General features: G+C 42.7%; 1 protein-coding gene across 9 annotated transcripts in view; it reads right to left on the bottom strand.

Annotated features, from left to right (window-relative positions):
* Positions 1-27,588, bottom strand: part of LOC111597367 (amyloid-beta-like protein) — a 60,011-nt gene that overhangs the window by 31,229 nt on the left and 1,194 nt on the right. For all 9 annotated transcript variants that reach the window (XM_023312033.2, XM_023312026.2, XM_023312058.2 and 6 more), the window contains exon 2: positions 27,232-27,472. In XM_023312033.2, coding sequence (XP_023167801.2) covers positions 27,232-27,306 — 75 coding nt within the window. In that variant the 5' untranslated portion in view covers positions 27,307-27,472. The remainder of the gene's footprint in view (positions 1-27,231; positions 27,473-27,588) is intronic.

Genomic DNA, 27,588 nt, shown 5'->3' with positions numbered 1-27,588 from the left:
TTGAAATAGCTACTACTTGAAAGACATAGGCGTAAAAGTACTAGTTAGGAGTATTCGCAAAAGTAATAGTAGTGGTAGTTGGTTATGTAGTAGTTGTAGAACCAACACAATTGTTAGTCGAAGTGCTATTGGCAGCATAAAGGATAGAAGCAGTAGTATATGGAGTCAATAGTAGTAGTAGTAGAATAAAGTTCAATAGTAGTAGCTGTCTAAAGGTTAGTTGTAGTGTAGTAGTAGTGGTATAAGTAAAAGTACTGTAAATAGTAGTAGTAAAAGTAGTCGTAATGTAAATATTAGTAAATTTAGTAGTTGTATACAAGTAGTATAAGTAGTAGTAGTAGTAGAAGTAGAAGTTGTGGTATAAATAGTAGTAGCTGTAGTTATAGAACTAGTACAAATAATAGTAGTAGTAGAAGTAGTAGTATAAATAGTAGTAGTAGAAGTAGCAGTATAAATAGTAGTAGTAGTAGTAGTACAAATAGTAGTAGTAGTAGAAGTAGTAGTATAAATAGTAGTTGTAGTAGTAGAAGTAGTAGTACAAATAGTAGTATAACTAGTAGAAGTTGTAATAATTGTAGTAATAATAGTAGGAGTAATTTAAATAGTAGTAGTAGTAAATAGTTATGATAGTAGCAGTAGTAATTGTAGCACAAGTATGAGTAGTAGTCTAACTGTAATTAGTAGTGGAATAGTATACGCAGTATGAGTAACGGAAGCAATTACAACAATAAGAAATAAAATTGTGTCTAATGGTTCGTTCGTACTTATTTATACATTCATTGTCTAGTTAATAAAACTTAGATATATGCTTCATCGATTCGGAGTAATGGACAAATATTTATCCTTATTGATGCATCGCCAAAGTGAAGGGACTCTCGCCCTTCCTTTCCACGCCTCTATCGCTCTGTCCCACTCTTCAAATCTCTCCTTGTCTTTCTCTGTGTCTGCCTGTGCCCTACTCAGCTGGTGACAGGAACTTAATAACCTTTGCTTGTGCATGGAAAATGTGTAAAAATTGGAAAAAATGAGCCAAACATTTATTGCTGGCCAAAGTCGCTGAAGAAGCGACGCAAAGCTTGGCAAAGTGCTGCTACACACAGACACAGAAGCACACGAGATGGAAAATGCGAGGCTGGGTGAGCAGAAAAACGGTGTTGTGCATGTTAAATGCGGACAGGCATGAAAACAACACGTAGCGAATGCAGGACAAATAGTGAAAAATGGCTGCAAAAAGAAAAACAGATGAAAACGAAAAATGCGAAAAAAAAAAAGGAAAAGAATAATGGACGAAAATGGGGCAGGCGGTTGGCGTGGGGTGTTTGTGGGGGCGGAGAGTCGGCACGCGACTCAGTTAAAAGTTTTTAAATTCTTAATGGCATACACTTACACACCCACACACACAGATAAATGTCTTATTTTCTTCAGTACGAAATTTGTTTAAACTTATATTTATCTATACTAATTCGAACCTCTCTAGATGGTCGTACAACTCCTTAATTAAAAACACAAATAGCAAAGAAACCATCATGTATATACAATCAGTTGAATGTAATAAGCCACAAGAGACGCTCACACACAGCTGTCACACACGATGAGACTATTATTTATGAGTTTTCTACGTTTGGTTTTTTTCCCTATGTGCATTTTTCGCTTTTTGGCATTTAATTTTATGTTTTTCTGTCTCATGTTGTGGCGAGGCTCAATTTCGAGTGTCAAAGCATTCCGTAGTTGTTGTCCGTAGCCACTTGGTGACTCAACAAAACACAACGCCCACACAAAGACACGCAGGCTGCAATTGCTTGTTTGCCTCTGGCATTTGCCATAAAATTTCAGGGCTTTGCCTCTGTCCGTTTGCAGCATCGAATTTGTAGCCAGGGACAGAAAGAGAAACCGACATTCCAATACGCACACACACACACAGAGACATGTACGCCCACACACGCACACGCACGCACTTTTATTGAAAATCTGCTCGGGCCAAAACAAAATGCACTCAAAACTTGAAAAGCTTCCAAAAACTCGAAAAACAGAAACTTTGTCTCAAAGTTGTCAGAGCACCGAATTCAGCCTCTGCCATCTTCAATCAGTATGCTTACGTGTGTGTGTGTGTGTGTGTGTGGACATGCAGGTAAGTCAGACAAGTGATTTCTTTGATGGATTCCAACACAAACACGCACGCACACTGATGCAGACAAATTAAATTAAATTTGCCTGAAAGTATGCAACACAAATTTTTGGGCAACTTTGTAACCAAACTGTGTTCGTATGAGCACGTATGTGTGTGCGTGTGTGTGTGTAAGCGATTGAGTGTGTGTGCAGAGTACTTCTAATTGACGTTGCAAACAGCAGTTTTAATTACATTTGCTGCCATAGCTTGAGTAGATGCAGGCGCAGCGTCATCTGCTGCTGGCAGGAGTTTTGCTCTATTTTAAGTCGTTTCTCCCTTTTTTGAAGAAGAAGAAGACTTTCGTTTAGTTTTTGATATACTTGAGTGGTTGCTAGGTTTTTTTTCTGTCCGTCGACATTAACATAATTATTTTAGCTTGTGGCTGGATTAGAGAGCCCTGAAATGCAGTCTCATCTAATTGATTCTGCATAGACAGCTTGACAGCATCTGCATGTTGGCAGCAGGAGAGGAAGCGGCAGCTCTTCAATTATACAACTTTTGGACAAATCGAATTACCTCCAATTCAGTTTCTTCCATTGCTTGTTTTTGTAAATGAAATAGCAGTCCTGGGCAGTCTTCGATTTCGATTCGTATTTGATTTTGACTTTCCCTTTGCTCTCTGTGGCTTTTAGCTGATTTGGGTTATGGCCCACCCCGCCCACTTCCCAGCCAAGCCCAAGCCCAGCCACCATCTAATCGCCAACTCCGCCGCAGTGACACAGTTCGTTATTGGTCGATTTGGCAGAGGTCACCGCGCCAAATTGCCTGTCGTTTCCCAGTTTTCCCTCTGCCATCGTTTTTTTCCGTCCTTTTCTCTTTCCTTTTTTATCTATGGCAGAGCTTCGGGCTAATTGAGTGTGATTTGAATGCTGGAAGTGATGGCAAATGGAATTGTCCTGTACGTTTAATGGCCATCAATTCGATGATACCGAAGCAGCGTCACAAAAGTGCAGGAATAACGAGTTATCGCTCTTTTTCGACATCTGAATCTGATTAGTTAGTCGCCTTTACAATTCGTTACGTAAAAACAAAATTGAATTTGAGCAGCGATAACATTGTAATCATCGAATCATCTATCGACAGCTCTCAAATGGCCAATCTTCTATGCTTTGTTAGCCAAGTCAGCTTAGTTAGTGCTGAATGCAGGCACTGTATCTGTATCTGTATCTGTATCTGTATCTGTACCTGTATCTGTATCTGTATCTGTATCTGTATCTGTATCTGTATCTGTATCTGTATCTGTATCTGTATCTGTATCTGTATCTGTATCTGTATCTGTATCTGTATCTGTATCTGTATCTGCATCTGCATCTGCATCTGTATCTGTATCTGTATCTGTATCTGTATCTGTATCTGTATCTGTATCTGTATCTGTATCTGTATCTGTAATCTGTATCTGTATCTGTATCTGTATCTGTATCTGTATCTGTATCTGTATCTGTATCTGTATCTGTATCTGTATCTGTATCTGTATCTGTATCTGTATCTGTATCTGTATCTGTATCTGTATCTGTATCTGTATCTGTATCTGTATCTGTATCTGTATCTGTATCTGTATCTGTATCTGTATCTGTATCTGTATCTGTATCTGTATCTGTATCTGTATCTGTATCTGTATCTGTATCTTATCTGTATCTGTATCTGTATCTGTATCTGTATCTGTATCTGTATCTGTATCTGTATCTGTATCTGTATCTGTATCTGTCTGTATCTGTATCTGTATCTGTATCTGTATCTGTATCTGTTGCTGTATCTGTATCTGTATCTGTATCTGTATCTGTATCTGTATCTGTATCTGTATCTGTATCTGTATCTGTATCTGTATCTGTATCTGTATCTGTATCTGTATCTGTATCTGTATCTGTATCTGTATCTGTATCTGTATCTGTATCTGTATCTGTATCTGTATCTGTATCTGTATCTGTATCTGTATCTGTATCTGTATCTGTATCTGTATCTGTATCTGTATCTGTATCTGTATCTGTATCTGTATCTGTATCTGTATCTGTATCTGTATCTGTATCTGTATCTGTATCTGTATCTGTATCTGTATCTGTATCTGTATCTGTATCTGTATCTGTATCTGTATCTGTATCTGTATCTGTATCTGTATCTGTATCTGTATCTGTATCTGTATCTGTATCTGTATCTGTATCTGTATCTGTATCTGTATCTGTATCTGTATCTGTATCTGTATCTGTATCGTATCTGTATCTGTATCTGTATCTGTATCTGTATCTGTATCTGTATCTGTATCTGTATCTGTATCTGTATCTGTATCTGTATCTGTATCTGTATCTGTATCTGTATCTGTATCTGTATCTGTATCTGTATCTGTATCTGTATCTGTATCTGTATCTGTATCTGTATCTGTATCTGTATCTGTATCTGTATCTGTATCTGTATCTGTATCTGTATCTGTATCTGTATCTGTATCTGTATCTGTATCTGTATCTGTATCTGTATCTGTATCTGTATCTGTATCTGTATCTGTATCTGTATCTGTATCTGTATCTTTTACTCTTGCTTCAATTTGTATCTTTATTTACTCATGTGCATCTGTCTTGTGTATTTATATTTTTCTTCAACTGTTTCTGTTTTTTTTTTCTGTATTTGTATTATTTAAGCTAAGTCTCGGCAAAGCAATCTGTACCCCAAGCAGAATTTGAGTCTGTTTATCTACTTTTGACTTTAAAAACAAATACATTTTGTATCTGTGCCGCCTCCCTTCATCTTTGTCAGCTAAGTATATACACAGTTTCTTTATATATATCTCATCCAATGGTTTCCACTTGTACTTCATCCTTCTGCTACTCCTATATATAATATATATCAAGAGTGCACAATTTGTATCTGCAACTGCAAACTATTCTATTCTGTAACTCCGTTTTTATCAGCCATCAATATTTGAATTTGTGTATTCAAATGTATCTGCATCTGCACTCGCATCTGTATCTCATATGCTAAATTAAATTTGAATGTAAATAAGCTGTTGTATCCATTGATGTCTGCTGCTGTATTTGACTATGTAGCTAAATCTTACCAGTTATGGATCTGCAGCTGCCTCTATATATTCCTCCACTCTCTTTTACATTAAATTGAATTTGTATCTGAGATTTTGTCTATATTTTCATTTTGATTTATGTCCTTTCACATTTAAATCTTCAGTTAAACTGGAATATGTGGCCTGGTGGCAAGTCTCACGTCTTACAGCTGCAACTCAATTTGTATCGATACTTGCTTCTGTATATTTTATAGTAAGTTTAATTTGAATTTTAATCTGCAGCTGTAGCTATATTTAGATATATATATATATATATCTATGTTTGTATAAAAGTGTGTATGTGCTGCTCTGGCTTAGTCTCTCTAAAATACCTTAACTGTGAAAGCAATATGTCTGTGCTGATACATACAACTGCAGCTCTTCTTTCAAATTATGTTTCTATTTTAATTTTAATACATTTATATATGTATATATCTGCCATTAGTGTGTTGGTCACATGTCTGGTTAAAGCTCAAATATTATCTTGCTTGTGGCTATCGGTGAGAGACATGCTTGAACAACAGTATAAACTGTCAGATTTTCTGTCGGAATGCAGAGCGCAAGGACCTAAATCAAAATGGAGTTACATTGTATAAACTGCAAATTAAGTGCGCTACAAATTAATACTGAATCAGCAAAGCAATCAGCAAAATTACGCAACGAAAATGTGTCTGGTGCGGTTTGGAGCTGGTTATGGATCCGGTTCCGGCTACGGGCCCTAGCCGTGGCGGGGCAGCCGCGTCATTTGGTAATGGCAGAGCGAATAATATGAGACCACGACCATGACCACGTCCGCATGGGATATACATGGGCATTAATGGGCCTAAAACGTTCACCAATGCATTAAAATAAGGCTAACAAATTTTAAGCCGGCCACAAATTGTTGGGGCTTAAGCGTGTGCTCGGAAAAAAAAAAAACAAAAAGCGCTTCATAATAAATATGATTAATTTTATAGCTTTTTATCTCTATATGCTGTCGACTGTACATGTGTGTGCGCGTGTGTGTGTGTCTGTGTGAGTGAGTCTGGTACAGTTGGCCACAAAATTCACAATTTGCATGGAATGCATTAAAGTTGGCCACGCAGCCAAATTCAAATCCACGAAATTTATTATTGCCGCAAAAGTGCTGCAACAGCCTCGCCTCTATCTGCTGCCCCCTCTCTACCCTCTCGCCCTCTGTGTCTCTCTTTTGTTCGGCCGAAGCATTAACGTATAATCGAATAAGAAACATTTAAAAAAGTGGAAAAATTAAAAAGCCGACGAGAGCAAATGTGCTGCGTGCTTTTCTGTCCACGCTCTGACCGTCCATGACGAGGCATTGCAATTCAATTAAGTGTAAAAACTAATTAAGTGACTCTGGCGTGGCGTGGCCAGAAATATTGCCAGTGCCTGCCGCTGGTTGAGCGCTGCTTTTAGGGGCCTTTTAGGCAACGCCACGCCCCTACCAGAGTGTGTGTGTGTGTGTATTGTGTGCTGCATACTTTTTGGTAAAACTTTGGCGTGCGTCAAAAATAAATTGAAACCGGAAGCAGTCACAAACACCCACAGAGAGAGGGAATGCGTGTGTGTATGTATGTGAGTGTTCGTGCGTGCCTCAAGATGGCGACTTTGACAACACTTGGGCCTAATGGCAGTCTGACAGTGTGGCAGGCAGTCTGACAGGCAAAAACTTTGCCCTGACAGCGACTAATTCTCATTCTGTAGATGCACAGTCACCCCTACCCCTACCGCTACCCCTACCCCTACCCCTAGCTCCCAGTATCCGGCACAGCACCAAATCCATTTCCATACCAGACCCGTGCCCCGGTATTTTGCTATTTCCCCAATTCTCATTTTCATTTTAATCGCCAAGCGTAAGCGTAAGCCAAATGAAAAGCTTTTTCAATTTATTTTCTCGCATCTTGCCTTACCTAGCAGCAGCAGCAGCAGCAGCAGCACAGAGTGTAAACCTTTGATGCTTAATCATTTGGCATGTGGCAGTGGAGTAAAGTCTCAACTCTGCCGTAGCTCAAGCTGCTGCCGCACTTAATATCCTGTATACAAACACACACACACCCACACAGGCACAACAATGGAAGCTGTTTGCTGGGCTGCTGCTTGGGATAATTTATGCTTTTTACAATATTAAAGCGGATTATTGTTGGCTCTTAAAGATTGCAGCGTGCGCAGCTTCTTCGTCTTCGCAGTAGTTCACAAATGTGCAAAGTGCACATTTAGTTGATGTCGCCGGATTGTCATATCGAGCTCCACTTATAACTGTAAGCATAAACCTGCAACTTTGCAAGCTTAAAGCGAACTTCCGATAAGCCGACTGGCTGTCTATCTGCCTAGCTGCCTGGTTGCCATGCGCAACTACTAATTGCATTGCCCGCCACTCACCAGAAGATGCAGCCCTTGGCTTCAGTTGGATAATTGCAAGAGTTGCCAGCGCCGACTATATAGATAGACACAAGTCATGGCAGTGGCTTTGATAAGCGTTGATTTAAGCTTTAGTCACTTCACGCTCATTATACAAACAAGAACACACCCACACCCACACCCACACCCACAGTCAGGCACACCCACGCACACATGCTTTGAGGTGCTCCGATGCTAGCTGAAGGCCATGATTGATTCGAACGACGACGTGGCACAGTTTAGTACATTAAATCAGCTCGTGCCCCAGGGCGGCTTCACTGGCTACTGTAGCTTTGTAGCTTACTGTGTTGCAATTGTTTATCCGTATATGGATGTGTGCGTGTGTGTGTCTGTTCATCTGTTTATCTGCTTTGGCTTGCTGTTGTTGGTTGTGTGCGCACTTTGTTTGGTATTTCGATTTGCTTTGCTTTTCCGTTGCGCTGGCAACGTTTCGTTTGAGTTTTTCTCATTATCTTGCTGAAGTGAAGTCAATGAATTACCCACACACACATACATACACACACACACACGCACACACATACATTTTTGAATAAATTACAAACAGACTGGCAGCAGCAGCGGCAAAAAAAGGCAAAAACTTAAGTCGACACAGGGGGCGTATGCGCAATTTACCAGCCATGTTGATGACGACAAGGTGTTCCGTTAGCGGGAGCGAGATAGTGACAGAATGCAGCTGAAACCTTTTGGCACACTCGCCAACTTACAAAATAGCTGCAACAGTAGCTGCCTCAGCAAAAAGGTGCCACAACATGCTGCACCACCCTAAGGTAAAGGCCACAAAACTTCTGCCATTGAATTTTGTGGTTGCATTTTCGAGCTGGGCTTAGCTGGCATGCAGGGCATGCAGGGCATGGGGGCATGAGGGCAACGGGAGCAGAGTGTCAGAGCTTGTCTCCCAGGCGTCTTAATTAAGTGTAGGAAGTGCACAGCCCGCAGCAGCAGCAGCAGCGGCAGAGGCAGCGGCAGCGGCAATAACATCTGATAATAATAGGAGTCACACGCCCAGCGGACAATGGGTGAGAATTGTATAAGCTCGATTGCAAAGGTTAAATTTCAGCAGTTAAGTATTTGTATTTCGATATAAGATAAGTACATGTGCTTTCGATTTAAACCAAAGCGAACTTACGAGAGGAAAACGCAAAACACATTCAGCTGCGACTTATTGAAGGGCAAAGCTGAAGTCGTCGGAGCACGAAATTGTTGCATTGAAAGTGCATTTCGATTTCGATAAATCGATAAGAGTATTGATCGATATTTGCAATTTAGATGAAACGTAGACGATTATCAATATGGAACTCTTAGCGCGAGCTACATTTCAAGCTTAAAAGTTGAGTCAGTCCTTCCACCTCGAGTTGGGTCCATTGTGAGAGCGAGTCTTATCGCGTAGAGTGTGTGTGTGTGTTGTGTGTGTGTTAATGGGTCGTCAGGGGTAGAGCCATGCTGCCATCTTAAGACCCACACACACACACGCAGCTGAAATGATGATGATGATGGAGTGCAATTACTTGAGGCGGAAGCGACAGTAGTCGCTGCGTCTTTGGCGTCGAGGGCGTTGGTAAAGGGCGTTAGGGCGCCAGGGCGCTAGGGCGTGGCTGGGCCAAAGTGCGCCAACCAAATGAACTTTAATTAAATTCTTTATATGCATGCTTGTGCGTACATTTCTCTTTTATTTCAGCTTCTTCGCACAATGCACAATGTCATCCAGTTTGGGTAGTTAAGACGGCGCCAGAAAGCAAAATATAGACTGAATGTCTTTAAGAGGAAAACATGCCGAAGCAGCAGAGCAAATGCTGTCAAATTTAGCAAAGTTGCAGCACTGACCAGCAGCTAGAGACGGGAGGCGAGCCGAGCAATATTTGAGCTGCCTTCAATGGAGTCGCAGCTGTGTCGCAAGGTGTAGCAAATAAATTAAAAATTGCAGCTTTTGTCAACTTTGCCGTGAACTTTTACACTTGCATTTTATTTATTTTCTATTCACTTTTCGCGCTCTTCATTTTATTTACAATAACTTTGAGTGCATTTGCCAGCGCCTGGTCGACAAAGGTCGCACAACTTTTCACTTTTCTTTATTATTTTTTTTCCAGGAATTTCCAGCTCCAGTTGAATAACCAAGCAGTGCTAGTAAAAGGGTATTTGCGTGACTCTCAGTGACAAAATGTGTCAAAGCGCGTACTACCTCGGAATTTGTATACATTTCTGAGATATCTATAGATACTAGCTAGTGGAGCAGGCGAATGCCTTCCTTTAAGCATTCCTCAAGTTCATTTTTGCTCACTTGCGTGGAGCTGGAGCTGGCTTGAGTTGCCATCGAACTTGCCCCATTTCCATAGCAATTTATCTATTTCTGTTGACTTGGTTTCTGCTAGAGCATTTGCGCTTCGGTCTGGCTTGCAGCTCTGTTTTTTGTGCTGTGTCCAGTGCTGGGACTTGGCTCATTATGCGCGCAACAACAACAACAACAACAGCAACGATTGTTACAAACTTCAGTTTTGATAAAAAGTAAGCGAGCTTCGCTTGCTCTGCTAAATAAAGTGAAATAAAAAATGGGAAAAGAACACCGAAATTATTTGCAAATGCAAAAGTTTTGTCCTTCTGTCAGCTGTTTTCATTTATTTCCTGTTTCGTTGTTGTGTCAACATGACGCCATTTTGTTTTCTTGTTTAAACGCCCCGTTACCGTTATAGTTGCCATGCCAGCCCTCTCGCTCGCACGCCTAATATTTGTGCATAAGTATTTAGCAAAAGTTGCAAAAGCACAAAAACAAAACGCAATGGAGAGAGACGAATAAAAGAGCAGGCCAGCTTAAAAATTAGTACAATTAAGTTTAATAGACGTAATTTTTAGTGACGCCCGAGCAATGGCCAGAGCGAGAAGGACACAGCTGGGCCCAGCTGCCCTGCAACTGGGCGCTGTGGACTCTGCTCAGCTCTGCCCTGCTCTGCGCTGGCATTTAACAAGTTCATAATGGCGAAATATGCAATGCGAGCAGTGCGCCTTAACAGCACTTGGACACTTGAATGGCACCCAATTACAAACTGTGCAAACTTCCACACAAAAAACTGGGCAGGGCCGCGCTGGGCGGGAGTGCAAAGTGTGGCAAGTTGGCAGACAAATCATATGATGTGAGGGATGCTCGAGCAGTGAAAGCGACTTTTGTTTTGTTATCACATTTTATAGCTGTGTGCTTTGACAAGACAATGGCCGAAATAGATTTAGAGCGAGAGAGCGAGCGAGCGAGAGAGGGAGAGAGTGAGAGCGAGCACTTAATAATGAGTGCTGTATTATTTATGTGCACAAAAAACTATCGACTGCTCTGGGGACTTGTTTTTATGACAGTAGTCATAGCGTAGAACGTGCCGCACAAGTGTTGCAAGTGTTTAGTGGCAAGTGGCAAATGGATCGATGAACTAAATCTCTTCCACATTCGCATAAAACTAAAGCAACTGTCTTATCAGAAGCTAATCTTAAAAATTTCATGGCTATCGATAACACCTGCACATCGAGATCTAGAGCTTAACAAAATTACAGCTCTCTTTTGAATAGCCAAATGGCTATAATATTAAAATATTACATTTTGTTGCCAATTCTTTGTCTGATGCTCTTATTTGGTCAGCATCACTGCAACGTTTTGTTAAGAAGCTCTCTGCCACTTCCACTGCCTTTAAGAACTCCTTGCTGTTGCAACTCATAAGAAAGCTTGACAAGGCTGTTGGGGCAGTTGCATTTGTTATCGATAACATGCGGATTTACACATATTTATCAGCAAGTCAACGCTGTGCGCCAACAGTGTTGCCACTTGGCCGGACAGAAATGTTGCCTGCATGCGTTTAGGGTTGACAGCCTCATTTGCTTTTCCTTTGCATTCAGCTTTCACATTGTCTTTGGCTCTGTCTTTGTCTCTGACTATGGATGTGGCTGTGGCTGTGGCTATGACTGAAGCTGAAGCTGATGCTGATGCTGATGCTGCGGTTGGGGCCGAGGCTGCGGCTTTGTTCTTCATTCATTACACATCTCAAAATTGGCTTTGTTGTGACTTGTTCCACTTCTTTGTGTCTTGCTTGTTGTAATCTGTAAAGTCTGCATTGCTTCAAATCCATAAAATATACACACTCACACACACACACACACACACACAAGTTGAATACAACCCCAAAACTGGAGAGGAATGAACCTAACCAAGGCGTAATTTCCTTTCTTTTTGCTGTCGCGTTGTTGCGTATTCAGTTTTTTTTCTTTTTACTGCTTTTTGTACTTCAAGGGAACTGGGCGTGTGGGCGGGGCAAGTGGGCGTGCGAGTCAGCAACGGCCGAAAGGAAGTTTACTTTGTCGCATTGTCATTTATTTTGGCATTTTTGCCACTGACGTTTGTCCTGTTGGCTGCTGCTGCTGCTGTTATTATTGTTGTTGCTGCTGCTGTTGTCGTCATCATAATCGTTAGTTTCGCCTTGCTGTCGCACTCCCTGGCGCTGGAACTCCCAACACCGCTCGCCGCCCTCTTGCGAGTTAAGAAAAACCCAGAGCATTACTTCAACTTCTGTCTTCGAGCGTCTGCCTCTGTGTGTGTGTGTTGGTTTTTATGACTCTTATCTGTTTGTTGTTGTTCCAGCAACCACACTGTCGTGCCACCCCAAACAGCAGCTTCGCTCATCAGGCACAGTGGCATGCCACTTACCCAATCTCCCCGCCCACCCAGCTCCTAGCAGACGCTGCTCAAGCAGCCTTTTTTTTTCGTATTTTCCACTTTTGCATTGCATATTTCAAGGCGCAATTTTTCGTGTCAATAAAATGAAATCGATTTTTGCTGCTGCTGCTGCTGCTGCTTTGGCAATTTTATTTATTTTCCATCGATTGAAAAGGTTCAACAACTTTGTGCCACATGCACATGGAAACGCTGCACTCGCCTGCCGCTGACAGCCGCTTGACCTGAGCCAACAAGCAGGTGCTGTGCATAAGCCAAGCCAGCTACGAATGCCTTAATAATGCCAGCCAAACGCAAGGCTGCCTGCCGCAAATTAAAACAAGTAAGTCGTATCATTTGGAAATGAACATGTCCTCAACAACTCGATCCATTAACCACAAGAGCGGCAGCAGCGGAGGCAACGCAAATTAAAAGCATATAAAAGTAAATTTTGGAAGCGTATTTAAAGTACAGCAGGAATACAAACAGAGCTGCCGCAACAGCGACCAAACCGCGTTATACAATGACCCAACAGCAAAGTTGGCTCTGCAGAGCGGCGAGGCGGTTGGGCGTGGAGTTAATGGCTTTGGGTTGCCAGGCGGTGGGAGAGGGGGTGGCTCAGGCACTGTCGTCGCTATGCAAAGCGCCACCTAACTGTCAGCGCGTTGAATGCCTGTGGCAAGAGCAGCCACATACTCACACACACACACATACACACACACAGTGGCACACGCATGCGGACAACAAAAACAACAAGCGAGCAGCAAACAATTTTCAGCTAACGTAAAATACTAGACAACAACAACCACAGCAACAGCAACAGCAACAGCAACAACAGGGAAATCCCGTAGCGCCTTGAATGAATGCTTGAAATTGGTTTTTTGTATTACGAGCGCTGCCAGCAGAAAAGTATTCCAAGCACACACAGGCACACACACACACAGAGTGTGTGAGAGAGGGAGAAAGGCAGCACTGGCTGCGGGGCAAATGGTGACAGGCAAGCGAACAGGTAACCCGAAATAAATTCGAAATAATTTGTGTAAAATAGACGAGCCAGCAGTTGGGAGCGGACAGCCGCGACCTGTGGTGAAATTGCCGGCGGCAGCATTGGGAACCTACCACAAGCAACAACAAAGCAAGCAGAAAAACGCAACATAAAAGGAAACACTAAACTCAAATTCACCACAGGCTGTGTAGCTCACCTTGCGGGGCTGCCAAAAAAGTAAGGCATGACAAGGCCAAACACGGGCGGAGCAACAGAGATAGCGTGAGTTAGTTGGAGTTGAGAAAGCGAGAGAGAGTGAGGAAGAGGGAGAGAGCAGCTAAGAGAGCGCAGCAGTTGAGGCAGTTGGAGCGCGAGTGCGAGCGCTTAAGCCCTGGAGGCTCATAAGCAGGCACAGATAAAGCGACTGGCATTAGCAGCTCTTGAGAAAGTTTCGCTGCGCCAAAGGCGCTGAGGTAGCTGCACACATATATACAGCTGAGTGTGTGTGTGTAGTTATACAAACTGACTTGCTGACACTCTTTGGCACATTCATTTGCATTCATATTGCAGCCCAAACACATTTGAATTTGTTTTTCAGTTTATGCTCCTTTTTCTTCTTCTCGGCCATTGACTAAATTTCAGATTTGCTTTTAAGCCGCACAACAATCCAGGCGAAATTGAAAAAAGCGGCACACAAACAAGTATATTAAGTGAATAGAGAAAAGCAAGAGCTGACCCAAAGGTTACTCGTAAACTCATTTGAACAAACTCAAAAGATTATAAACTAAATGCGGGAAATCCCGTTTCCGTGTGCACATCAAAATCTTTCAGACATTCCTATTCTTCTGCTGCTGCTGCTCTTCTTTCCTTTTCTTTTCTTACTTTTAAATAGGGGCAAATATTTTGTGCTTTGTAATTTCCTTTGCTCGAACTGGCAAAAATACAAGATTTATATATGTATAATAAAGAAAAGAAATAAAGCAAATACACACACACAGGAAAGGTCAGAAAATTGAGGCAAATGCAAATAGGCGAAACATGAAGCAACAACAAAACGAAACGCAAATGGCGAATCGTGCGAAACGAAGTCTGGCAAAACAGGCGAAGTTTAAATTAAAAAGACTTTGACATAAACATTTTGCTAACACACACAGAGAGAGAAAGAGAGAGAGACAGAGAGAGAGAGGGAGAGAGGTAGAGAGCTGTCGTTGCTTTTGGCTTAGCTCATTGAAAGACAACAACAGCAAAGGTAGCTCAAAAGGCTCGCTTGGCCATGGCCAGGCACTGCACAGTGGCACAAAGTTGCTTGATAATAAACTTTCAGATACGTTCAGGCTTATGTAATTGAGTCGAATACATTGCAGCATATATATATATATATATATATATATATATATATATAAATATATATATAGTCTAAACTACAAGAGTAAAATAGAAATAGGAGAACCTTCTCGAGATATAAAACAAAGTAAATGATATAAAGAAATTACTATAAAAATACTTTTCAGTTCATGAGTTTGTGTTTTAATACTTAAATAAATATCTGCAGTGAAATAATCGATAAAAGCCTTTCAAATAAACAAAGTGAGAACGAAGTCGAGCCTGGACTTATTATATAAAGTACTATTGCCATCGAGCCATAAATAAAAATGAAAAGAATTACAAACATACGATATATGTGGCTAGTGGGGCAAGTGGGGCAAGTGGGGCATGCGGGCGGCAGGCGCTGTGCGAGCTGAAGTGTGGGCAGCTTATACAGTCAGTTAAATTTGCTGTGATACGAGTGTTAACCACTTAATTTTCCGTTTCATTGAAAAGGCATATTAAAAGGGATATGCCAATAAGTACCAAGCCATGCCCACACACACACACGCACACTCACGCACACATGCGACTCGTTTATTTCTTTTGGCAAACAAATTAACTTAACTGTCAACCGCAAAATCACAACAGATGCAGTAGGCACTCAATCACAGTGCGAGTATTTGTGCCGCTTCGAGTGCTCCGTTTGTGCTGTGAAAAACTAAAGCGGCTGCCGACCCCTTTTACATATATATATATATACACTTATCTCTCTCTGTGTGTGAGCAAGGGGTTGTAATTCTGGCGATAAAAAACACTTTTTATGCCTCTGGTCCCGTGCTTATAATATGACAGCGCTCAGCCCTCCGCAGGCAGCAAACACTCAATATCAATAGCGCTTTATTTGCGTTAAAAATCAGGCTACACACACACACACACACAGCCATCCACACACGCACTCGAATACGCCCGCTAGGACGCATAAACAATTTTGTAGCATACTTTCGAGCGCGTTTTTTTCTCTCTTTTGGCAGTTGCTTTTGACTTTGCTTTTTGACCATATTCGCACAAGTATTTTATTTTTTGGCGCTTTATTTATTTGCCAATACATCAGCGTGTCTGTGTGTGTGTGTGTGTCTTTGAATCGGACAGTTTTGCGAGTGGCTAAAAAAAATAATAGAAGAGAAAAGCAAAATAAAAAACATACATAGAAATTGAATGGAAACGCCCCCACGGCAGCCATGAGGCTTTCAATTCTAGTAAATTTATGATGCTGTATGTATATGTGTGCCATGTATGTGTGTGTGTGTGTAGTCTTTGGTTGCGCACATGACCCTGGCGACAGGAGTTGTTTGCTGCTTGGTTGCGCATACGACACGTTCGACCATAATTCTGGGCAGCAGCAACAACATTTAATATTAAAATAAAATATGTATATAGTGCCAGAGTGTAACAGGCTTAAAGGGCAAGAGCGAGAGCGAGAACGAGAGCGAGAGCGAGAGAGAGCCATAGTGAGAGGGTAAGAGAAATGTTGAATATAATCAAATTTAACGCCTGACTAGTCGTCAAGTGGCCAAAAGTGGCCAAAAGGTTGTTACAATTTATGGATATTAAGAAATCCAAATTGTATATAGTATATGGCATATAGCTATGTGTATATTCTATGCAGCACACAGAGCGTGGCCTATCGATAGGCGCTCGGCGCTGCTGCGCGCGTACAGACGCCGCATTAATCAATCGAGCGCACAAATCAGCGCTTAAATGCCAATTGAGTTTAATGGCAGCTCATATTGGCTGCCTCACTGCCTGGATTGCCTGAGATGCCCGAAAAAACAAACCATTCACGCCCGCTAGCCATGCGGCGTAGCGAAACGAAACTGTTCAAACTGGTTGGCAAAGTGTCATTACTTTGCTTAGCTGCTGCACTAACAATTTGTCTAGCTGCATGAGTGTGTGTGCTTGGGTGTGTATGTGTGTGTCTGCGAGTCATTGTCGCATACAAGTGGCATATAATGTGCTATGCCATGCGCTGCATGCCGCATGCCGAGACATGGAGATATTTTTGTAGCTGCTGCTGCTGCTGCTGCTGCTGCTGCTGCTGCTGCTGCTGTTGTGTCTGTGGCACACTTGAAATATTTAAACGATAAAGCAGCAAAGGCATGTGCCTGTGTATGTACTTGTGCCTAATAGAACCCTAGTGACAAAGGCATTAGCACACAGAGAGAGAGAAAGAGAAAGAGCGAGGGAAACATTGAGTTTTGGCTCGTTGGCTTGGCTTGGCTTTGGCCATTAGCTTTTTGCCACAGCTGCGCGTCGCTGGCAAATTTTAACCACAAAGCAGCACAGTTTAATAGAGCCGCCCACGCAGGCAACTCACTTGCATGCAACAACATCAGCAACAGCTACAACAGCCACACATGTGTGGCGTCTAAGCCCAACAACAGCAGGCAAAACAAGCCATTGAGTGCGTCGCTGTGGGCGTGTTGGCGTGTGTGTGTTTGCATGTGACAGGGCAACAAATACAATTACAGTTGACACCAAGCACACACACACACATAGATAAACATGACTAGCAGGCACTATGCGATGCAGAGCATATAACATTATATTATTAAGTGCCTCGGCAACTCCGCGTGCCTGTGCATGTGTGCGTGTGTGCGTGTGTGACGGGCTTAAGGAGTAAGAGGCACAACAAAGTGCGTTGGACATAGACACGCGAGCCAGAATGCCAAAGGCAAGAATGAATTTTCAGCAGTTTTTCCACGAGGAAAAACCAAAGTTCATCATCAACAGCAACAAACTAACGAACTCAACTAAGCCGACGCAGCTCAATCAAAAATCAGCTTAAAGTTAATATAGAACAAGCTTTAAATTAATGCAAATATATTCAATCAATTTTTTATTAGCACACGTTGCTTTGTTGTTTGAATTTGTATAAAAAAAAACCCTGTTATTTGAATATAATTTATGCCAAAATCATTTTGATATAAAGTAAATGCAAATTTGTTTTGCGCTTGACTTATAAAAAAAACAAGAAACAAATTAAAATGAAATAAAATAAAAATAAATATGAAATAAAATAACAATAGTAAAAATAATACAAATAATAATAAAAATAATTTATTATTTGATTAAATCATTATAACAAAAATAATGAGGTTCTTATTCTCGCCATTTTTTATGGTAATTTTCAGCTGTGAAGTACATATATAAATATATATAAATATACATATATATGTATATATATATATAGTTATAATAGTCGCTTGTGGCTTTTCCCCTTACACCACGCCGTAGCCTTGTTAGCTGACTGTTGCGTCCTTGCACGCCTTAAAGTCCCTTTGCCACATTCAATTCACACAGATGACGATCTTTTTCATTCTGTTGAGAAACGAATAGGCCATAATTCAGCCTTTGTGACAATGGCATATTTTATGGCAGAACAGCTAATCAGATTCATCAATACATATATCATAACTCCTTTTCCGTTCCTTTATATATTTATAAATATAAAATCTAGCAGTCAAAAATCTAGCAAAAGCTTCTAGCTGCATGTTAACTCATATTCATTGACAGACTTTAACTTCAATTTAAACTGCATTGCAAGACAAATTCACTGTTAAGATCTAGATTCTTCGGACATCGCTACAACAATCAAGACATATTTAAGCTTCAATTAACTTTTTCTAGTTATCTAGTTTTTCACTAACATCAATTCTAACCAGTTGGTAAAGCTAATGTTAAATTTGTAATGTACTGAGCATCAAAAATGAATGGATTGTTATGTGGCATGCTTTATGCACTGTCTAGGCGCCTCAACTATTCTATTTATATATGCGTCTGTCTGCCTGTCTGACTACATGTTTATCTGTCTGTCTAACTGTCTGTCTGTCAATTTGTCTGTTTGTCTATGTCTCTGCCCGTCTCTGTGTGTATATATAAATTTCATTATCTGCAAACGCGCTCGTAAAATTCAATTTCTTTAGCAGCAGCAGCTGGGCACAGCTCAAGCTTCAGTTCCAGCTTCAGTTCATTTGAGTTTTTTTCGTTCTTTGCCTTTTGCTTTATCGCACTTTGCTTTACCCTGCGACCATATTTTTGTTGCTTTGCATGAATGTGCAAATAAAATTTAATTTAATAGCGCGTTTTATGTCACAAATATTGCGCTTCACTTGACGTAGTCTGCACAGCTAGCACATGTCCTGCCCCCACTCGGCACACATGGAGTCAGAGTCACAGCGATTGCGCCTCGCCCGCTTTTATGACCCTTAAATGGAGTTTGAGGTTCTTTTTTCAGCCCGGAACTGCTATTGGATGTGACAAACTCGCCGTCGCCGATGCAAAGTCTCGTTGATAGCCAAATGGGATTTGGGGAATAGGACGAGCGATGACGCGGCGCTGTCAGAGCGTGAGCTGCATCTGGACCTCGTCCATTGATTTGGTTGCCTGGCCAACCAATGTACAAGTGAGGCCAAGCCACAGCCAAGCGCTGATGACTTACAGTCAAACGCTGCCAAGCAACCGACGTGAATCAAATGAATGCATTTTACTAGCATTTTCTTTTTAAATGCTCCTCTAATCTAGATGTTTATAACAGAAATGTATTTACTCTCAAGTGGAACTCAAGAGGCGGCAAAGAGCTAGAGAGCGATGAGGGGGCAGAGAGGGGTAGAGAAACAAGCAAGAGTTGCGAAGAAAAGCCAAGCAAGCGAAAACTATGCCAATTGAAAAATAAGCCAAACGAGAAATGCTTAAAAAAATGCGGAAAATATAAGAGGGATGGGTGGGGGTCGTGTTGGGGGCGTAGGGTTAAAGGCAGCCAGGCAAAATGCAATATTGCGATTTTATAACACAAATTGCTTATAATCACCCAAAAACAACAACAGCAGCAGCAACTACCATAGCAGCAGCAGCAGCAGCAGAAGCAGTAAAAAGCCAAAACGGAAATGCACGTTGTAATAGCCTGGAAGTGGGCGTTGCAAGTGGGCGTGCGTAGCTACGGACTGGGGCTTTAGCAGCTGCTGCTGCGTTAACTGTGCCACGGGTCGCCATTTTGCATGGGAATGGCATAAAAATCATATTTCCGTTTTATTATTTGCTGTTAATGAAAATGCAAATAAAATTGGATTTTCCGTGCGGGCACAAAAAGCCAGCTAAATAATAATAAAAAAGAAGAAGAAGAAAATACCGAAATGCTGCAAAGGGGCGTGCCGTGGGCGCTGCTGTGGCGTGCCGTGGCATGGCGAGCAGGCAAACTGCTCCAAATGTATTTCCTGGCGCACATTTCAAATAAACATTTTGGTTATCATCGTCCCCTTCCCCCCCCCTCTCCCACTCCCTGCTCCTCACTCAGCAAAAATTTAAAAGCGAATATTTCTACAACTCTCTGTGTGTGTGTGTGTGAGTGTTTGGGTGTGTGTGCTTAGAATTAATTGGGTCACGTAATTAGCAGCTTGTTTGTATGCTTTTTTTATGTGTAGCCTTAGCCGTAGCCGAAATTTGATTATTTGCATTTAGTCAGAGAATTCCATTTCATTTTTTTCCGGAGCGAGGCAACTTGTCATCCAAATTGTTTGCTAACCGAAATGTTTTCAAATCCCAAGTCGTCAATCTCACGAATTACATGACTCATTTCCTTTTTGGCTTGTGATTTTCAGTTTGCTTCTTCTTCGTTTTCAAATTTCCTGCTTCTCAGCCAGCAGAAACTCGTGACTAAAATGCGGAATTTGCTAAGCTTCCTGCTTGTTTGCTAACAATTATATTTATATATTTTATTTTTTTTGGATGGAATATATGTTTCTATGACAGACTTTTATAGATGAGAGAGAAAGTTCTTTTATATTCAAATTCTAGACTTTTCTATTTTACATTCCATTTTTTTCCCACTGCTTTCCAAACTTCAATTAGCTTTTTTTTTTATTTTATGCAGTTGTTCATTTTTACAGATTATTATTTTCAATTGTCAGTCACATGTTGCACACATAAACATAAAATTTAAAAGTCACAGATGAAAAGTCAAGTTGATCTTCATATACTCTGCGTAAGAGCTCTGCAACAAGCCGTTAGCAAAATATTCCCCAAAATATTCCTCAACTTCATCGCTTTAAGAGCTCACTCTTGCAGTTAAATTAAGAAAGCATTGAGAGGAGAAAACCCATTCAAGCCAAAACTCAAGATGGTGTCAGAATGGCTATTAGCTATTCTAGGAAAGGCATATGGCCATATACGCTTTAGGTAGAAGCGTTACATTTGTATGCAGAGGGCAAATAATTGATTCATTTATTCATTCATTCGTGTGCCGCATCATCATTTATCTATTCGGTTATTTATCAGCGGATTGGACAAAGTGCCATCAGTTGAACTCGTTCTCTCTTGCTCTGTCTCGCTGTGGCAGCCACTCGACATTCAGCGTTCAACGTTCAGCGTTCAACGTTCAACGTTCGACACTCGACTGATGGCTAATGACACCATCGATAATGATGCCCCACGACAGCGCCGTTCGCCCAAATGGCGTACGAAATCTGGCCAAAAACAATTCGCCTGGAAAAGTCAAGACGAGATTCATTCTACCAACGTATGCAACGAGTTTGTCTGCTACACACCTTCAAGCTACCTCTTTGGCAACGTGGGCAACGTGACTCGGGCGATTGAATAGTGGCATGCGGCTCAAATGAAATCAGCGACGAGCTGAACTACTGAACTCTCTGCCATGGCACATGGGAATCAGACTTGGCAGTTGCGCCCCCACTCGCAGCCACCCAACCCACAGCGAACCACTTGAGCAAATAATGCATGTGGCTCTGCTGGCTGGCTGGCTGACTGGCTGACTGACTGGCTGACTCGTGGACAGTGGGCTGATGCAGGGAGCCATCACAACAACAAGGAAAGTCGTTCAGGCTTAGTCAACAAAATGCCAAATTCAAGCACCTGCCACAAGTTTCAGTTTGGCACGTTGTCGTTGCACGTCCCAAGCAGCGCTTTCCCATTCTCCTCTAGCGTCCACGTTCACGTTCTCAAGCTCCTTGTTCCCGTATTCCTATTACGTATATATGCCTACATACCTACATACATATGTATATATACTTATAGCTTATAGCGACGCGCAATACAAACAAACCAGACGAACGAAATCGGACGAACTTTTATTTTCAGCTTGAGCAGCTTCTTTCAGCGCAGGCTATCATCAATGAGGCCCGCGTCCACCCACTTTTAGCAGCTACTGTTTGCATTAGCTGAACGCCTAGCCACGCCACGCCACGCCACGCCACGCCATGCTGCGTCGCACCTCGCTGCTGTTACACTTTGTGGGTCCACCCTTTTTTTTTCTTTTGTAGCTTAGCAAAATGGCGACGTGGCGTTCGCTTGCCACTCTCTCTCTCTCTCTCTCCCTCTCTCTCTCTCCCTTTCTCTTGTTCGCTTTTTCTACTTGGCACTTCAAACGCAAAACTTGTACCGTAAAATTTCTGTGAATATATATATGTGTGTGTGTGTGTGTGTGTGTATGTGTGTGTATGTGTGTGTATGTGTGTGTGTGTGTGTGTCTCCGTTCGTTTGTTCGCCACCGATTTCGCTATTTATGCTTGCCAAATGTATTTTAATTATACTCCTTTCGAGAACATTCGAATTTAATTGGAGAGTCGACTTCTGTGAATCAATAAGGAATATATAAATATATATTCTTGATCGGTATGACTAGTCAGCGCCTATAGCCATAGTCCTCTATCTGTCTGTCTAACAACTGTCTATACTAAATAAGCTATACCCCTATCTATGTCTCTTTCTGTCATTCTTTCTCTATCTCTCTCTCTCCCTCTATTTCTTTCTCTCCCTTTGTCTTCCTTTCTCTGTCTCTTGCTCTGTCTGTCTTTCTGTATCTCTCTGTTTATCTCTCTCTCACTATCTCTCGAGGGAGAGAGATGCCTGTGTATCTCGCTTTGTATCTCTCTCTGTCTCTCTCTATGTGTCTCTCTCTCTCTGTGTCTATCTCTCTGTCTCTATCTTTCTATACTCATTTCTCTATATTCTTCCCCCTCTCTCTATATCTATCTCTCTCTCTCTTTCTTTCTCTGATCTTCTCTCTCTCTCACTATATCTATCTCCCTCCCTCTGTATCTCGCTAAGTATCTCTCTCTGTCTTTCTCTATCCTTCCCCCTCTCTCTATCTCTATCTCTCTCTCTCTCTCTCTGTTCTTCTATCTCTCTCTCTGTTCTTCTCTCCCTCTCTCTCTCTCTCTCGCCCTCTCTCTCACCATTATCTACTGCCATCAGATAAATCAGTCAACAGCTTAGCCTAAGCTACCAATTGTCTATTGTATTAGGGAAGGGCATTTAATTGTCGCCAAGCAGAGACAATTAAATTTCTTATCTTGTCATGTCTTTCGGTTCGTTTACTTGGCCCCGGTCCCCGGGCGCCACTCGCTGCGCACCTTTAGCTCTCGCAAACCGTTTGCTTCATTTGTTTAATTGTGTGACTCATCAGCAGCATCGTCATCCGCAGCAGCTGCACGATGATTATGGAGGACAGCAGCAGCAACGGCCGCACGGCATCGACTTGGGCTTAGCTGAAGAGCCGTCGCCTAGCGTCGGCCGCAGGACAAGTGTTGTTGACCCATGAGCCCCAGCATTTGTGTTTGATCGAGGCAAGCGGAAGGAGGGCTCGCAGCACAAACGGCAGCAATTGCAAAAGTTCTTGCCACCAATACCGTTTCAATAACATCTTATTCCACTGCAACACAAAAGAAATAGAAGGAAAAAGGGAAAAAACCAGCTCGATTCTATTTTTATGGCCTATGGCTCGGGCAGGACCTGGGCCCCTGGCTGCCTGGCTGGTCGGGATTGCGGCTATGAAACTGACTTTGGCTTTGGCTTTCGCCTCGGCTTTGGCTATGACATTAGCCTAAAACAAAGCCATTGCGCTTGGCTAGCTGGCTGGCTGGGCAGGAGCAATGGGCAGGGGTCGGGGTTAGCGCCTTTGTGTCAACGTTGAAATGAACAAAATGCATAATCGAAAAAATCATTGAAGCGTTAACGCTTTGTAACTGGATATGGGTTCAGATATGATAAAGGGAAGACTGACTAACTGGCAGCGGGCTAGCAACATGGCATTCCCAGCTAACGTACAAGAAAAAAAGCAGAAAAAAAGAGAAACTCTGCTCAAAGGCAGGGGAAAAAATAAGAAGACAAATAAAGCGAAGCAAATGGCGCAACGAATTCAAAGCCAAACCAAAACGAAAACCTAACGAAACCAAACGAATCGAAACGAGTCGAAGCGAGGCGAGTTGAGATGAGTCGAGGTGAGTCGAGGTGAGGCGAGGCGAGGCGAGGCGAGTCGAGTTAAGAATTCGAATTGCGGCTGAAGGACATAGCCAGCAAAAGCTAAAGGCAGGGCAAGCAAAGGCGAAAAGAAAACGCAAAAGGATTTCAGCTCTGGCACGGGAAATAGAAAGGAAGTGGGGTCAGTGCACAGTCCATCTGTGTTCCTCCCTGTGTGCGACAGTCTGTCTGTCCGTCTGTCTGTCTGTTTGCCTGTGGGCTAGTGGGTGCATGGGTGTGTGGACTGTGACACCACATTTTATGAATGTGCACGAACAGCAAAAGACGACAACAACAACAGCAACGACGACGCCAGCAAAGTGGATGTCAATGTGGACGAGGACAATCGTCAGTGAGCCAGCAAACGACAGCGCTGCTGACCAAGTTGTTTGGCATTGCCAAGCCTGATAAATGCTAACAGCACAAGGGTGGCGGCCCAAGGGGCCCGATGAGCTGCAAGTGCTGTGCAAGTGACTAAGTGCATGCAATAAATGCGAACGTCCGGCCAACCATGATTAAATGCAAACGCAAAGGAGCACACAGGACGACAGCGACAGCGAGAGAGCGTGAAAGAGTTTATCAAATGCTGAAGCAGAGAGCCAGGCAGTCGATATTGATAGCACCAACAACTAGTTGACGGCAAACCACGCATTAACTGCAGTCAAGTTTTTCCTATGCTTTCCTTAAATCATTGGTGAATGGCGCTCTCCATTCGATATGCCCGAGCAGCACAAATTGTGCACTTGCTCATCATTAGCGGTGGCCAGGCACACAATGGACTCCTTCACAAATATGCAGAAATAAACAGATATATATATATATGTAGTGATATGTGGTTAGCAACACTTAGGGCAAAGCTGCTTAGCTTCGAGCTGCTGCAAGCCACAGCCACAGCCACAGCCAGAGATTTTCCAGCTTGCAGTGCAAAACAAGTGAGAAAGTGGGGAGAAAATCATGTGTCTGGGCATGTCAAATTTAAATATAAGATAAACAGCTTCGATTAGTCGACAAACAGCTTAGCCGGACTCTGAGCTAGCTTAAAGTTAAGTAACTTCAATTTAAGGACACCTCTCGGGCGATGATGCACGATGATCATCGGCAGCTGCGATCTGATTCAGAGCAGATGCAGCGCAGCTGAGCAAGTGGTGCGACAGCTCTTCAATGGCTAAATCAAGCTACAACTAAAGAAAGTGACTAAGCTAAGACCTGGCTGCTTGGAAGCCTTGCTCAGAGCTGCTGCCAGAAGCAGTGAGCAAGTCATGCAAGAATTCATATGATGATGATTCAAGCTCGATAAGCATTAAATGCTAACGAGCTTAGTGGGTCTCGCTGCGAAGCCCAGGCTCAACTAAGCCAGCCAATTAAGAACTTTATGTGGTTTGCCAACAACTGAAACTAGTTTCGAGCCATGCGATTCATAATGCGCATTAAAGCAATTGTGAATTAAAGCCACAAATGGGCAGCTGGAGCAAGTTTTGCTGAGTTGCAGTAAACATGGCCAAGGGGGTTGCCCGGCCAACCGTTCTACGAATTGACAGCTAACAGTATTGTACCGTTGTTTTAGACCGACAATCAAATGGCCAACCCACCCCTCGCTCCCACCCAGCTCTGAACCAGAAGCACTTGAATATAGACGCCTCGGATTTTGTATGGGTTGTGCGAGCAGCGAGCAGCGAGCAGCGAGCTTCAGCCTGTCGATGGACTGACGGCTCTTTGGGCCTGGACATATTGCAGATTGCGCCTCGTGACCGTCTGTGCATGAGTCAGACACGCGCGTGCGACGAGTCCTTTGAAGCAATATATATAAAGGACGCAAGAAAGGCGAAAAAAATAAAATACAGAAAACAACTGGAAAATACGTGAAGCCAACCACTCGCAATGCAAGTTGTACGTAAGCAACCACCGACAACAACCACAAAAAAACGCCGATGCGTTGGCTCTGATAACGTGCACGGCAAATGTTGACGGCTCGCTGACTGAGCGACGTGTGAGCGCTGGTGTGGTGCAGTGGGGGGCGGGGGGCGGTGGGCGGTGGGTAAATATGGATACAGTGCCTGCAAATGGTTGGCCAACAGTGACAGCTAGAGGCCTGTGCCCTGGGTCACTACTCATAAATTGCTAGCAACAAAGACCAACATGAATAGCGGCATTAAGGTATCAGGCAGCACACACACACACACACACACTCTCAAAAGGATATGCAGCTAGGAGAACATTGCAAGGCAAAACAAATTGCAAGCAGCTCACACAACAAGGTAGCCAACGTGGGTGGCTGGGTGGCTGGCTGGCTGGGTGGTTGGGTGGTTGGGTGGTTGGCTGCTTGGTCGGTTGGCAAGAGAACCTGAAACGGTTGCAGCAGCTGGCCAGCTTATAAATCAGCTTAGTTGTTGGCAGCCCTTAAAAACTTGCACTCGCCCCCGCTCGTATTATAGAATTTTCAATGTGTGTGTGAGTGTGTGTGTAGTTGTGTGTGCTTGTAAGTTTGATAGGTTTTAGTTTTTGTTTCAGCGTATCTACGTTCGTATTATATTATATCATTTTTGTATTATATCATTTTTGCGCAAATTGTTTTGAGGTTTTTACGTGCAGCCCAGGCAGCAACAACAACAACAACAACAACAACAACAAATTTCTTTAAAATTCATTTGAATAGCATTTTGCACAGCGACTGCTTAAGCCAAGCAATCGATGAGCCGTTTAAGACTCTTCGAAGCTCGAATCTCAAATCTCGAGCCGTAGCAGAGCTACGTTTTGTAAGCTAGCTTAAGCACTCAGCTCTGAGCCGCTCAGTGTGCGTATGTGTGTGTGTGTGTGTGTGTAAGCCGCTTGTGTGTCATGGCAACAAGGAATAGAAGTTGGAGGTGTTGTCAGCAAAGTTGTGCTCGAGCAATCAGCGCTGCGCCTGGCTTAACAGTTTTCGCAATAGTCATCATTAGTTAATGAGTTGTTAGTGGACACCTGCTGGCCAGCAGGTGCGACTTTCATATGCAAATTGCTCAAGTTGCGTGTTGTGTAAGTGTTGCGACGGTTGGCGGCTGGCGGCTGGCGGGTGGCTATCCAAAACAAAAACCCACCAAAAAAAAAAAAAAGACAAACGAAAGAAAAACCGTTCAATTAAGCCAATATTTGCGCACACTCGCGTTCAGCTGTGCGTGTGTGTATGATTGTGTGTGTGTGTGTGTTTGTGTAAGGACAAGCGGCGAGAACTGAGTCTCTTTTTCGCTGGCATATTTTGCGGCTCGCTTAGAGCTGCTCGAGTGTGTCTCTGTGTGCGTGTGTGTGAGTGTGTGTGCGTGTCAGGATTTTGGTGTTGCATGACTCACCTGCACAGTGCCAATGAGCACGACGGCTGCCCAAAGGCTACGCAGCAACAAATTACGACGCAGCGAGGCGCACATTATTATTATTATTTTTGTGGGTTTTTTTAGTTTTTTTTTTGGTTTTTTAGTTGTTGTTTTTAGCACTTTTTGGCCAAGCGCTGTGTCCAAACGGCTTTTGTTTTCGGTTTCTTTGGGTGTTTCGTTTACACTTTGTGTCCACTGTTGGCTGCAACTGCAACTGCAACTGCACAAATATGAAAACAATAAAAAAAATAATACAATGTAGAGCAAATGGCGTTAAGAATGATAATAGCAAAGGAGAGGCGCAAAGAAGCGAAAGCGCAACCAACGATCAAAGTT

Source organism: Drosophila hydei, unplaced genomic scaffold (genome assembly GCF_003285905.1).
Source record: "Drosophila hydei strain 15085-1641.00,03,60 unplaced genomic scaffold, DhydRS2 tig00000232-arrow-arrow-pilon, whole genome shotgun sequence".
NCBI lineage: Eukaryota > Metazoa > Arthropoda > Insecta > Diptera > Drosophilidae > Drosophila > Drosophila hydei.
The sequence above is the reverse complement of the archived record's forward strand: the minus strand, read 5'-3'. Positions and strand labels throughout refer to the sequence as shown.